General features: G+C 47.6%; 1 protein-coding gene across 1 annotated transcript in view; it reads left to right on the top strand.

Moving 5' to 3' along the window:
* Positions 1-15,504, top strand: part of LOC311105628 (coiled-coil domain-containing protein 191-like) — a gene marked incomplete at both ends in the record, with an annotated part of 34,192 nt that overhangs the window by 18,451 nt on the left and 237 nt on the right. The window contains 2 exons of the mRNA XM_084147830.1: positions 4,159-4,311; positions 15,156-15,310. Of these exons, the coding sequence (XP_084003956.1) occupies positions 4,159-4,311; positions 15,156-15,310 (308 nt within the window). The remainder of the gene's footprint in view (positions 1-4,158; positions 4,312-15,155; positions 15,311-15,504) is intronic.

Here is a 15,504-nt window from a genome sequence, read left to right on the forward strand (position 1 = left end):
AGGGTCAGGACTGTAGGTGACCCAGGCTTCACAGCTGTAAAGAAGTGTGCTGATGCTTGATAGATGGCGACTTTGGTGTAGAGGTGGAGATCTTTGGTGTAGAGGTGGAGATCTTTGGTGTAGAGGTGGAGATCTTTGGTGTAGAGGTGGAGATCTTTGGTGTAGAGGTGGAGATCTTTGGTGTAGAGGTGGAGATCTTTGGTGTAGAGGTGGAGATCTTGTTTTGGAACCCTGCATCTGAGTTTCCCGAAAGGCAGCTGAGGCTTGCTTGATCCTGTTTTGAATTTCGGTGTCGATGCTGCAGTCATCCGAGAGGATGCTGCCCAGGTATTTGAAGGGACTATAGCCAGTGATTTGTGTTCAATGGTGAAGACAGGCATGGTGGGTGGAGGGCTGGATCTCCATGGGCAGACCACCTCTGTCTTGGTGGTGTTGATAGACAGTCCCATCCTGCTATAGACCCTCAAAGCCGCTACAAGGACGGACTGAAGTTCTTCTGGACTGTGGGCCACAAGAGCACAGTCATCAGCATAGTGCAGCTCCAGAACCCGCTCCGTCGAAACCTTGATGGTTGCTTGAAGCCTCCTGATGTTGAATAGGTTTCCATCTAGCCTGAAGTCCACTGCAACCCTGCTGCTGTCTTCAAGATCCTTGTGGAGAAGCTGAGTGACACATAGGAGGAAGATGTTAAAGAGTACAGGTGCCAGCACACACCCCTGCCTCACATCAATGCTTACTCCAAAGGGCACTGACTCCTGCCCTCTTATGGCCAGCCGAGCCATCATCCCATCATGGAACTGGTAAAGGATGTTGACAAATCTGTCTGGACAGTCAAATGTGAGTAGAATGCCCCATAGTAGTTCCCTGCTCACAGTGTTGAAGGCCTTGGAGAGGTCGACAAAGGCCATGAAAAGGTCCTGACGTTGTTCACGGCACTTCTCCTGGAGTTGTTGTGCCGTGAACATCATGTAGACCGTGCTTCTGTTCTTTCTGAAGCTGCATTGTGACTCTGGCAGCAGTTCCTCTGTGATGTTGTTCACCAGCCTGTGTAGCATCACCTTGGCCAGGACCTTACCGGCAACAGCCAGAAGGGATATCCTCCGGCTGTTGCCGCAGAGGGTGTATATACTGGTGGAGCGTTCTGGTGTAGAAGTAACCTCCCTTCTTAAGTAGCTCTGCCGGGATGCTGTCAGCGCCAGGAGTCTTGTTGTTCTTGAGGGAATGGATAGATGATAACCCCTCTTGGAAGGTTGGCGAATGGTTGAGGTTTTGAATGGGTGGATGGACAGGCAGTTCTTCCAGGATGGAGTGTTCTGTTGGAGAGCGCAGGTTGAGGAGTGCTTCAAAATGGTCAGCCCACCTCAACAGGATCTGGTTTTGGTCCTTGAAGAGAGTCAGAAGAGCCATCAGCTGTTTTCAGGGGGTGATGGAGCAACTTCTAGGGCCATTGATACTGTAGCTGAGTTGTAGAAATTGTGCATGTCGTTTTTGTCTGCATAAATTAGGATTTCCTGTTGCCTTATTCGTCCACCATTCGTTCTGCAGAGCATGCGAGGTTGTTTGCACTTCCTTGCGTAATGCTTGCCATTGCTGGTGGAGGGTAGCAGATGTGGGGCTGTTTAGTAGTCCTGTGCGCTTTGTGCATATTGTCCAGTAAGGTTGTGATGGTGTCAGAGTTCTCATCGAACCAGTCCTGATGTTTCCTACCTCTGTAGCCAATGGAGTGGGCCACTGCCTGATAGAGCACTGAGCTGATAGATGCCCACTTCTGGTCCATGGGGTCCTCTGAGCTCAGAAGAGGCTCAATCTCCCTCAGCCTTTCAGCGAGAGAGCGACGGAACTCGACCCTTACTGCAGATTTCTCAAGCCGGGTACAGTGCAGACGCCTCTTACTGCACTTCTGCAGGCGTTGCGGGGATGTATTCTCACCTGGAGTTTAGCCAATGTCATATGGTGATCTGTCCAGCACCCCTCATGGCAAGTGTCAGCAGGAAGTCATTGGTGTCAGAAGGTCTTACTATGACGTAGTCGATCAGGTGCCAGTGTTTGGAGCGTGGGTGCATCCATGACGTTGTTCTTCTGCCGGAACAAGGTGTTCGGGATCATGATCGACACAGAGTTAGCAGTCTCATGCCGTTCTCATTGACCTGGCCAACACCATGCCTACCCAGCACTCCATATCCTGTTGTTCTGTCCCACCCTAGCATTGGAGTCACCCAGCAGAAAGATCTTGTCATTCCTGGGGATGCGATGAAGGGCCTCATCTAGTGACTGGTATAAGCAGTCCTTTGATGTATTCACAGCTACACACCCATGTATTCACAGCTACACTCAAATACACACATGTATTCACAGCTACACTCAAATACACACACATACATAGAAGACTCTTTCCCTCAAACAACTACAGGTTTTAAGGTGTCATGCTTATTCAGATACCAACCAACACCCTCACACAATTCCCAATGGAAATGACACACACACACACTCTGTAACTAAATCTAAAGCCAAACACACACCCACCCACCTACACATACACCCTAATCCCAGACATCACGCTCAGAGCTGGAATTATGTGTAGAGTATGCTGTTGGTATAAGCACCTGTTTGACTACCTGTTTGTGAGAACCAGTAGGTCAAATTGAACTGGCAGAGAGATGGAAATATGCTAGAGAGAGAGGAAGTGAGAGGCTAGAGGAGAAGGATCCAGGAAGAGAGAGAGGCTAGAGGAGATGGGTACAGGAAGAGAGAGAGGCTAGAGGAGATGGGTACAGGAAGAGAGAGAGGCTAGAGGAGAGGGGTACAGGAAGAGAGAGAGGCTAGAGGAGATGGGTACAGGAAGAGAGAGAGGCTAGAGGAGATGGGTACAGGAAGAGAGAGAGGCTAGAGGAGCGGGGTACAGGAAGAGAGGCTAGAGGAGATGGGTACAGGAAGAGAGGCTAGAGGAGAGGGGTACAGGAAGAGAGAGAGGCTAGAGGAGATGGGTACAGGAAGAGAGAGAGGCTAGAGGAGAGGGGTACAGGAAGAGAGAGAGGCTAGAGGAGAGGGGTACAGGAAGAGAGAGAGGCTAGAGGAGATGGGTACAGGAAGAGAGAGAGGCTAGAGGAGAGGGGTACAGGAAGAGAGAGAGGCTAGAGGAGATGGGTACAGGAAGAGAGAGAGGCTAGAGGAGATGGGTACAGGAAGAGAGAGAGGCTAGAGGAGATGGGTACAGGAAGAGAGAGAGGCTAGAGGAGATGGGTACAGGAAGAGAGAGAGGCTAGAGGAGATGGGTACAGGAAGAGAGAGAGGCTAGAGGAGAGGGGTACAGGAAGAGAGGCTAGAGGAGATGGGTACAGGAAGAGAGAGAGGCTAGAGGAGAGGGGTACAGGAAGAGAGGCTAGAGGAGAGGGGTACAGGAAGAGAGGGAGGCTAGAGGAGATGGGTACAGGAAGAGAGAGAGGCTAGAGGAGCGGGGTACAGGAAGAGAGGCTAGAGGAGAGGGGTACAGGAAGAGAGAGAGGCTAGAGGAGATGGGTACAGGAAGAGAGGCTAGAGGAGAGGGGTACAGGAAGAGAGGGAGTGAGATGAGAGGGGTTGGAGGAGAGGAATGATTGATGGGCAAGTGACGTGAAGATGGATGGTGTAACATCTCAGCAACACAGGAGGCTGGTGTCACCTTAATTGGGGAGGACGGGCTCGTGGTAATGGCTGGAGCGGAATAAGTGTAATAGTATCAAATACATTAAACACATGGTTTCCATGTTGCTTGATGCCATTCCATTCGCTTCGTTCTGGCCATTATTATGAGCTGTCCTCCCCTCAGCAGCCTCCTGTGCTCAGCAACATGTTCTGTTCCAATCTACTGTATACAACCTTGAGGAGCTGAACAGCTCGTTCAATATCACATGTTCTATGCTGCTACAGGTTTACCTGGACTCCCAACAACTTAGCTTGATTCCCAACAACTCTATTCACGTTATTTACCAGGGGTCAAAGTCCTAACTTCTTTAAAGACCATGAGTTTGAAATGAATGTCGAATTGTACTGTACATTTCTCTCAATACATTTTCAGCATGTCAGCCTCAATGCCGTGCAGGCTCCTTATCCTTTATACCCTGCCATTGTTTGTTACCTGCCTGGCACATGTGAATAGGGATTATTTTCATTCCCTTCCAGCTGGCCAGGGCTCATCACAGGCAGTCTCTCCTGAGACGGTGCATGCTGTCCTGGCAGCAGGTAGCAGGCGAGTCCCTGGCTCAGAAATGGGCCTCTGCCGACCAACTGCATCAACACATCCTGCTACGGAGGAGCCTGGGCAACTGGAAAAGGGTGAGTGTATGAACACTATACACACACAGTCATAAATACACACACACACACACACACACACATTTTACATTTGTCATTTAGCAGACGCGCTTATCCAGAGCGACTTACAGTTAATGCATTCATCTTAAGATAGCTAGGTGGGACAACCACATATCACGATCATAGTAAGTACATTTTTCCTCAATAAAGTAGCTATCAGCAAAGTCAGAGCTAGTAAGGGGGAAAATAGTCAAGTGCGAGGGTTAGTTTACGGAAGTTTCTTGGGTGGGTTTTCGGGGGGGGTGCTGTGGGATTATTTAAAGATACTCTTTGAAAAGGTAGGGTTTCAGATGTTTTTGGAAGATGGGCAGGGACTCTGCTTTCCTAGCTTCAGGGGGAAGCTGGTTCCACCATTGGGGTGCCAGGACAGAGAAGAGCTTGGAGCTGCCCTCCTGTAGGGGTGGGAGGGCCAAGAGACCAGATGTGGCAGAATGGAGTGCTCGGGTTGGGGTGTAGGGTTTGAGCAAAGCCTGAAGGTAGGGAGGGGCAGTTCCTCTTGCTGCTCCGTAGGGAAGGACCATGGTCTTGTAGTGGATGCGAGCTTCAACTGGAAGCCAGTGGAGGGTGCGGAGAAGCGGGGTGACATGGGAGATCATGGGAAGGTTGAACACCAGGCGGGCTGCAGCGTTTTGCAGGGGTGTAATGGCACAAGCAGGGAGCCCAGCCAACAACGAGTTGCAGTAGTCCAGACGGGAGATGACAAGTGCCTGGATTAGGACCTGCGCCGCTTCCTGTGTGACGTAGGGTCGTACTCTACAGGATGTTGTTTTGATGTTTGCAGAGAACGACAGGGTGTTGTCCAGGGTCACGCCAAGGTTCTTTGCACTCTGGGAGGGGGACACCGTAGAGTTGTCAACCGTGATGGGAGAGGTCTTGGAGCAGGCAGGCCTTCCCCAGGAAGAAGAGCAGCTCCGTCTTGTTGAGCTTGAGATGGTGGGCCGCCATCCAAGCTGAGATATCTGCCAGGGACGCAGAGATGCGTGTCGCCACCTGGGTGTCAGAAGCAAGGTGGGAAATGAACACCCGCCAAATGCGGGTAGAGTTTGTCATTGGTGGGTAAGAAGGTCTTCACCAGCCATGTTGGCGGGTAGTCACAGAGAATTTTGGAACAGTCTTTTTCAATCCAAAGCCCACATGTAGAAGTTGGTAGAATTGACCTAAAGTGTGACTTTGTTCTCGTGTTTCTTGACCAGTTACATCGTTATGTTCACACGCTAGGTTGTTCAATGTTAGTTTGAGTCTGCTGCAACTGTCTGCTGCTAGGAAGACATCGCAGTCTGAGATGTTTTCATCACAGACAAACAAGTGACCAAGTTACCAAGGTAACGACCCATCCCTTAAAGTGGCAGCTGAACATTTGTCTCACCTAATGAGTGTTCTTGATTGAGCGTGGATCACTCCAAAAAACGTTTATTCATGAACTTTTAGTAATTTCTTATCATTAAAACACTCAAATACTTTAATTGTTCTCCTAGGTTTCTAATAATAAGGTGTGTTGTGGCAGGGCAGGGTGTATCTCTCAGCACTTTGTTGGTTCTCAATGTTTAGTTGTAGAACGTTTTATCTGGTTTTACTATTGAATTATTTATTTGAACATACATTGGTTAAAAGACGCAAGTCACAAAAATGTAATTAAGCAATAACCCATTTCTTCTTACTAGAAATCCATTTCTTGTTTTAGAATCATTACAAAGCATGCTCATCCTTTATTTTTATATTTTTTGGTGTAATTATGGCGAGAAAAATATTTTGGCTGGTAAAAAGAATCTGAGTGGAGGCTATATTTTTTGATCTACCTGCCACAGTGGCTGGTTGACCAAAAAGTACATTTTAGAGAAGGAGAAAAGTAGTTGAGTATCATCCGCATAGCATTGATAGGAGAGACCATGTGAGGATATGACGGAGCCGAGTGACTTGGTGTATAGAGAGAAGAGGAGAGGGCCTAGAACGGAGCCCTGAGGGACACCAGTAGTGAGAGTAAGTGGTGCAAACACAGATCCTCTCTACGTCACCTGGTAGGAACAGCCTGCCTGGTAGGATGCAGAGCCTGAGACGCCCAGCCATGAGAGGGTGGAGAGGAGGATCTGATGGTTCAGAGGGTCAAAGCCAGCGGATAGATCTAGGACAGGGGTTCTTAAACTTTTTCAGCCTGGGACCCAAATTAGAAATTCTGTGTTTTCCTGGGACACAAACTTATGAAAACATGCAGCTATACATAAATATTGGTACATTTAATTGCCCTTATGCCTAAAACAAATGCAATATAGACAAAAACAAATAACAATTAAATGAAATAACCATATAAATAGCAATTCATGTTTATTTTTCCCCATTGTAAACACTCTTACATATCTGTCTAGGTTGGAACTGTTGCTGTTAAAATACAATAAATCATTTTCATTCTGAACTGGAACAAACTAATTGATCACATCACACAGATGTAAAACAGAAAAAACACACGCAGACACACACACACACAAGTTTTCAACAAGTATGTCTATTCTGGGTTCGGTTTTTGACAGTGCAACCCTGAGGTCATTCTCAGCATTGAGTCTGTTTCTGTACTTGTTTTTTTAAGTACGCCAGTGTTGAGAACCCTGACTCGCATAGGTATGTGGTGCCAAACTGGATCAGAACATCTACTGCTTTCTCAGTCAGGCCAGGGGACCGCTTCCTGCTGTAGATGAGCAACCCAGAACTGTGTGAATGTGTTTGCCTTAAAAAGCATCTTGTTTCAATCAATTTATTCCAGAATAAAAATTATTACTTGTATTTTAACAGCAACAGTTCCAAACTAGACGTGTTTTCAACAATCATTTCTACAGTAAGATGTACAGTAGGCCTGATAATTTTTCATCTTCATCTGTACTGTTACTTAGGGTTGCACTAAGTACAATAGCTAACTAACTTGCTTTGGCTAACATTAGCTAGTTATTAGCTGTGTACAAGGGGATTGTTTGAAAGAGAAACTCACATCTACTACTATGAGCGATAGTACTCCCTTATTTCTGCTTATCATCACCTGTTAGAAAATGAAAAAAATGCCTTGCTAGCTGACTTATTTTTCCGCTGTCGAAGCACTGTTTCCGGAAGCATTGTGCCCTGTTCTGAAAGAACTCCCTGCTGTGATGTTTTGTCAGGACGTGTTGTTTTAATTTGTTCGTTTTGAGAGACTCACTACTAAGCACTTCCCTGCACAAAACACAAAAAGATCTGGTGAACCGCGAAGCACACAGGCATCTCCCTCCCACTCACACAGCTGCCAAACTGAGCAGAGACATCACTGCTAAGCAGAGAGCGCACTGAACAGAGAGCGCAATTGCACTTGGCCAAATCAGTTCCAGTAATTAATAAAATAATTATACATTACTCTGACACGTCGCGACCCACCATTAACAGGTCCGCAATCCACTTTGGGTCGCGACCCATACTTTAAGAAAGGCTGATCTAGGAGGATGAAAACAGAGGAGAGAGAGTCAGCTTTGGCAGTGCAGAGAGCCTCCGTGACACAAAGAAGAGCAGTCTCGGTTGAGTAACCCGTCTTGAAGCCTGACTGGTTAGGGTCAAGAAGATTGTTCTAAGAGAGATAGCGAGAGAGTTGATCAGAGACTGCACGCTCAAGTGTTTAGTAAAGAAAAGAAAGGGATACAGGTCTGTAGTTTATGACGTCCGTGTTGGTTTCTTGAGAAGCGACTCTGGTCATTTTGAAGTCTGAGGGGAACCAGCCAGTGGTCAGGGATGAGTTGATGAGGGAAGTGAGGAATGGGAGAATATCTCCAGAGATGGTCTGGAGAAGGGGATGGGGTCGAGCGGGCAGGTTGTTGGGCGGCCAGACCTCACTAGTCGCAGGATTTTATCTGGAGAGAGAGGGGAGAAAGAGGTCAAGGCGTAGGGTAGTTCTGTGTGAGTGGGACCAGTGGACTCAATAGGCTGAGTGAATGATGAGCGGATGTCGTCAACCTTCTTTTTAAAGTGGTTAACAAAGTCGTCCGCAGAGAGGGAGGGGTAGGGGGTGGAGGATTAAGAAGGTGGAAAAGAGTTTACATTTAGAGTGATATAAAGTGGCTTTAGCATCAGATACAGAGGAAGAGAAGGGAGAGAGGAGGTAGTGAAAGGATGATAGGTCCTCCAGAAGTTTAGTTTTCCTTCATTTTCTGTAAGCTCGCAATGAGTCACTCAGCCAAGTAGCAGGAGGGGAGGGCCGAGCCGGCCGGGAGGAAAGAGGACAGTGCGAGTCATAGGATGCGGAAAGAGAGGAGAGTAGAGTCGAAGAAGCTGGACCCTTTTTTGAATCTATAATGAGCCTTTGGCTGATCAGTTGGCAATGGCCGGCCCCCCTACCAAGATGGGCCAGCCCGGTTTTCTGATAGGCTGAGCTCACGCAAACTCACATTCAATGTCAAACGCGGCATCAGCAAAGAGACCTGCTCCGACTCGGTCATCAGTTAAACAGCCAAGATAATTTATCGTAATAAAAAACTAAAGGGGGCCTATAAACGTAGAAAGAGTTCACTGAACTCTTTCTATAATAAACCAGTCAGTATCTGGTGTGACCATTTTCCTCATGCAGCACAACACATCTCCTTCGCATAGAGTTGATCAGGCTGTTGATTGTGGCCTGTGGAATGTTGTCCCACACCTCTTCAATGGCTGTGCGAAGTTGCTGGATATTGGCGGGAACTGGAACACGCTGTCGTACACGTCGATCCAGAGCATCTCAAACATGCTCAATGGATGACATGTCTGGTGAGTATGCAGGCCATGGAAGAACTGGGACATTTTCAGCTTCCAGGAATTGTGTACAGATCCTTGCGACATGGGGCCGTGCATTATCATGCTGAAACATGAGGTGATGGCGGCCTCAGGCTCTCGTCACGGTATCTCTGTGCATTCAAATTGCCATAGATTAAAATGCAATTGTGTTCGTTGTCCGTAGCTTATGCCTGCTCATATCATAACTCCACCGCCACCATGGGGCACTGTGTTCACAATGTTGACATCAGCAAACCGCTCGCCCACACAATGCCATTCACGTGGTCTGTGGTTGTGAGGCCAGTTAGACGTACTGCCAAATTCTCTAAAACGATGTTGGAGGTGGATTATGGTAGCTCTGGCAACATCTCTGGTGGACATTCCTGCAGTCAGCATGCTAATTGTCAACCCAAAATTCATGACAATTAATGGATTAGGTTGCACATCAGAAATTGAGTTGGCTGCACGCGCAGTGATGTGGGCTGATGTGGATAAACAAAGTAGTGATCAGAGACCTGGGAGGGGTGTTTCCATGAGATTAGTAGGCGAACACCCTCTAGTAAAGATTAGGTCAAGCATATTGCCTGCCTTGTGAGATTGGGAAAGTGTGAGGGTCAAAAGAGGCAAGAAGGGGAAAGAAACAGGTGGGAAGAAATGAATCGAAGCCAGACGTCGGGAGGTTGAAGTCGCAAAGTATGAAGAGCGGTGAGCCATCGTCAGGAATTTAGCTTATCAAGGTGTCAAGCTCATTGAGGAATTCTCTAAGGGCACCTGGTGAGTGATACAGTAAGTAACAACAATGTTAAGCTTGAGTGAGGAGATGGACAGGTGAGTGAGGGAGAAAATACAAAATCTCCACTTAGGGGAAATGAGTAGCCCTGTGCCACCACCACAACAACCAGATGCTCTCGGACTATGAGCGAACACATAGTCAGATGACGAGAGAGCAGCTGGAGTAGCAGTGTTCTCTGGGGTGATCCATGTCTCCATCAGGACCAAAAAACCTAGGGACTGAAGGGCAGCATAGGCTGAGATGAACTTGGCGTTCTTGACTGCAGATCGGCAGTTCCAAACGCTGCCGGAGACCAGGAATTCCACATGGGTTGTGCGCGCAGGGTACACTAAATAAGAAGGGCTACAGCCAAGGGGTGGGGAACATCTGTAAAGCCTACAGGGAGAGGAGCCAACTGGTATATTAAATCTCTTTCCTTCCTCCGACAACTCGGCAGAACCGTCTTTGTTTCGGCTACGGTCTTAGTTTTGCCCACGAGACCGCCGCTGAGAAAACAGGGGAGACTGAAGTACTAACACTAACTGCTGATAGCCTTGCAGAGGAGAAACCACTCCCCCTCCAATACAGCCACTGATTATGAAAACAACAACAGTCACAAATTGCCCTGCCCCTTCATCCTGGTTGATGTGTCAACAACCAGCTGCAAGTTATGAGCAGTGAGCCGTTCACACACCAAGTAGTCTACTGGGAAGACAGACAGCATTTAAAGTAGATGGCCCTACTAGACAACAACAGATTAAGACAAAAATGATACGTATCCCTCCTGGAGATATCAGGAGTCCTCCCGAATCCAAGATGGCGTAGCAGTGCAGTCGTGTACTCTGTAGTGTGTCCGTGTTTTTTTTCGTATATATTTCCCTATCACACTTTTCATCCTTCTACTAAATATACTTTCCTGCAACCCGCCTCACTCAATATGGAACGGATTCTATTATTTACTTACCTTTTATCTAGAATCTCCAGTTGAAACTAGCTAGCCAGCTAACTAGCTACTTGCTATTAGCCACCGTTAGCGGTTTTCACCCAGAACATCGTATTTTCTGCCGGAATAACTGAATCACTGGACCTTAACACCGGATCGCAACTAGCTAGCCGCAACCGAATGGATGTTGCTGTTGGCTAATCACCACTGCCCCCGAAGCAAGCACCAGTTAGCCTTGAGCTAGCCTCGAGCCAGGCCCATATCCCGGCTATCTACCTCTCTGTCTACCGGACGAGAGTAGCCAGCTAACTAGCTACTTGCTATTAGCCACCGTTAGCGGTTTTTCACCATTGTCCGTGGCCTGCACTACCTATCGGCCAGTCTGCACTGTCTGCACAGCGCGTTATCGACCCAGAACATATCGGATTTTCTGCCGGAATCACTGAATAACTGGACCTTTAACACCGGATCATCGCAACTAGCTAGCTGCAACCGAATGGATGTTGTTGTTGGCTAATCAGCCTTGAGCTAGCCTCGAGTCAGGCCCATCTTCCGGCTATCTACCTCTCTGTCAACCGGACGGGACCTCCTAGTGTCGACACGGAGCCCCGCCGATCCATCACGACTGGTCTGCCGACGTAATCGTCTGTGGTTTCAACAGGCTTCCCGTTGCGACGAGCACGAAGATCCATCTGCTAGCCCCGGCCCGCTAGCACACGCAATTTCAACAGCCATGCTTCCTTCTCGCCTGTGCTGTAGCACCATTTCAAACTGCTCTTGGACTCACATATTGCTGTTCACTGGACCTTATGATCACTCAGCTGCACAGCTGATGCCTGCTGGACTACACGGTACCCTGTCCTGTTTATCTGTTTAGCCTCAGCCCAAACTTTCATCGCCATTACCAGTTGTTGTCTTAGCTCTCTCGAATAACACCTGTGATTGCTTTATGCCTCTCTCCCATGTCAATATGCCTTACCTATTGCTGTTCCAGTTAGTTCTTAAAATACAATTTCACTGTAGAGCCCCAGGTCCCTCTCAAACTGCCTCAAATAGCTCCTTTGTTCCACCCCACATACACGTGGAGACCGGCTCAATCGGTGCCTCCAGTGATATCTCTTTCATTGTTACCGAACGCTTAGGTTTACCTCCACTGTACTCATATCCTTCCATATCCTTGTCTGTACAGAATGCCCTGAATCTATTCTACAACGCCTGGAAATCTGCCCCTTTTATTCTCTGTACCCAACGCACTAGAAGACCAGTTCTTAAAGCCTTTAGCTGTATCCTTATTCTAGTCCTCCTCTGTTCCTCTGGTGATGGTGTGGTTAACCCAGGTTAACCCCCAGTATCACTCCTACTCCCCAGGCGCTATCATTTGTTGACTTCTGTAACCGTAAAAGCCTTGGTTTTTTGCATGTTAACATCAGAAGCCTCCTCCCTAAGTTTGAGTTATTCACTGCGTTAGCACACTCCGCCAACCCTGATGTTCTAGCAGTGTCTAAATCCTTAGGAAGGCCACCAAAAATTCAGAAATGTCCATCCCCAACTACAACATTTTCCGTCTAGATAGGACTGCCAAAGGGGGTGGAGTTGCAATCTACTGTAGAGATAGCCTGCAGAGCTCTATCATACTATCCAGGTCTGTGTCCAAACAGTTTGAGCTCCTACTTCTAAAAATCCACCTTTCCAGAAATAAGTCTCTCACTGTTGCCGCTTGCTACAGACCCCCCTCAGCCCCCAGCTGTGCCCTGGACACCATATGTGAATTGATTGCCCCCCATCTATCCTCAGAGTTCGTACTGCTTGGTGACCTAAACTGGGATATGCTTAACACCCCGGCCATCCTACAATCCAAACTAGATGCCCTCAATCTCACACAAATTATCAAGGAACCTACCAGGTACAACCCTAAATCCGTAAACATGGGCACCCTCATGGATATCATCCTGACTAACTTACCCTCTAAATATACCTCCGCTGTCTTCAACCAGGATCTCAGCGATCACTGCCTTATTGCCTGCGTCCGTAACGGGTCCGCGGTCAAACGACCACCCCTCATCACTGTCAAACGCTCCCTAAAACACTTTAGCGAGCAGGCCTTCCTAATTGACCTGGCCCAGGTATCCTGGATGGATATCGATCTCATTCCGTCAGTAGAGGATGCCTGGTTGTTCTTTAAAAGTGCTTTCCTCTCAATCTTAAATAAGCATGCCCCATTAAAAAAATTCAGAACTAAGAACAGATATAGCCCCTGGTTCTCCTCAGACTTGACTGCCCTTGACCAGCACAAAATAATCCTGTGGCATACTACATTAGCATCGAATAGCCCCCACGATATGCAACTTTTCAGGGAAGTTAGGAACCAATATACACAAGCAGTTAGGAAAGCAAAGGCTAGCTTTTTCAAACAGAAATTTCCATCCTGTAGCACTAACTCCAAAAAGTTTTGGGACACTGTAAAGTCCATGGAGAATAAGAGCACCTCCTCCCAGCTGCCCACTGCACTGAGGCTAGGAAACACTATCACCACCGATAAATCTACAATAATCGAGAATTTCAACAAGCATTTTGCTACGGCTGGCCATGCTTTCCACCTGGCTACCACTACCCCGGCCACCAGCTCTACAAATCATCTGGGCTAGACAATCTGGACCCTTTCTTTCTAAAAATAGCCACCGAAATTGTCGCAACCCCTGTTCAACCTCTCTTTCGTAACGTCTGAGATCCCCAGAGATTGGAAAGCTGCCGCGGTTATCCCCCTCTTCAAAGGGGGTGACACTCTAGATCCAAACTGTTACAGACCTATATCCATCCTGCCCTGCCTTTCGAAAGTTTTTGAAAGCCAAGTTAACAAACAGATCACCGACCATTTCGAATCCCACCGTACCTTCTCCGCTATGCAATCCGGTTTCCGAGCTGGTCATGGGTGCACCTCAGCCATGCTCAAGGTCCTAAACGATATTATAACCGCAATCGATAATAGACAGTACTGTGCAGCCGTCTTCATCGACCTGGCCAAGGCTTTCGACACTGTCAACCACCGCATTCTTATTGGCAGACTAAATAGCCTTGGTTTCTCAAATGACTGCCTCACCTGGTTCACCAACTACTTCTCAGATAGAGTTCAAAGTGTCAAATCGGAGGGCCTGTTGTCTGGACCTATGGCAGTCTCTATGGGGGTGCCACAGGGTTCAATTCTCGGGCCGACTCTTCTCTGTGTATATCAATGATGTCGCTCTTGCTGCTGGTGACTCTCAGATCCACCTCTACGCAGACACCATTTTGTATACGACACCATCATCTGGTCCATCCGTTTTGTCACCAAAGCCCCATATACTACCCACCACTGTGACCTGTACGCTCTTGTTGGCTGGTCCTCACTACATATTCGTTGCCAAAACCACTGGCTCCAGGTCATCTATAAATCACTGCTAGGCCAATCCCCGCATTATTTTACCTCATTGGTCACCATAGCAACACCCACCCGTAGTATGCACTCCAGCAGGTATATCTCACTGGTCAACCCCAAAGCCAACACCTCCTTTTGCTGCCATTCCTTCCAGTTCTCTGCTGCTAATGACTGGAACGAATTGCAAAAATCTCTGAAGCTGGAGACTCTTATCTCCCTCACTAACTTTAAGCATCAGTTGTCAGAGCACCTTACTGATCACTGCACCTGTACACAGCCCATCTGAAATTAGCCCACCCAACTACCTCATCCCCATATTCTTATTTATTTTGCTCATTTGCACCCCAGTATCTCTATTTGCACATCATCTCTTGCACATCTATCATTCCAGTGTTAATACTAAATTGTAATTATTTTGCACTATGGCCTATTTATTGCCCTACCTCCATAACTTGCTACATTTGCACACACTGTATATATATTTTCTGTTGTATTTTTGACTTAATGTTTTGTTTACCCCATATGTAACTCTGTGTTGTTGTTTTTATCGCACTGCTTTGCTTTATCTTGGCCAGGTCCCAGTTGTAAATGAGAACTTGTTCTCTGGCTTACCTGGTTAAATAAAGGTGAAATAAATAAATTAATAGCTATAGACAGAAGCATACATACTAACTCTCACACAGAGAGATAGAGAGACTGAGGCATACAAATGGCCACTCTCTGTCATTTTTCCAACAAACACATTTTAATACTAATCCCAGTTTAATAGTGATGCGGTGGGCAGTCTTTGGTATATCCGTCCCTATTGAGATGGACTGTCCTGTGTACTGTATCCAGGCCTGACCCGTTATCCATCACTGACCCGTTATCCAGCCCTGACCGGTTATCCAGCCCTGACCCGTTCTGTTTTACATGTTCTGGCTCAGCTGAAGGATCACCGCATGGTTCTGGAGGGGCGAGCCGAGATGTTCTGGCGCACGCACACTCTGAGGAGGGCTCTGATTGGGCTGCTAGATCACGTGACCCAGGAGAGGATGGCGGATTGGGACCGGGAGCAGCAGGCTCAGGAACACAGTGACAGGTGGGTGTGTTTACCTGGGCCTTACTGCCTTGACCAATAACACCTGTCCGAGAAACATTACACCTGTCAAAGCCACCTGATCCTGCTGTGTCAGATGCAGACATGCTCCATGTGTAGGACCTGACTGTATAATCGCTTGTTGTTGTTGTTGTTGTTAGGTCTTTCTAAGTTGTTCTGTTTGCTTCCCTCTGTCC

This window comes from Coregonus lavaretus, assembly GCF_964263955.1.
Source record: "Coregonus lavaretus genome assembly, chromosome: 2".
In the NCBI taxonomy this organism is placed as follows: Eukaryota; Metazoa; Chordata; class Actinopteri; order Salmoniformes; family Salmonidae; genus Coregonus; species Coregonus lavaretus.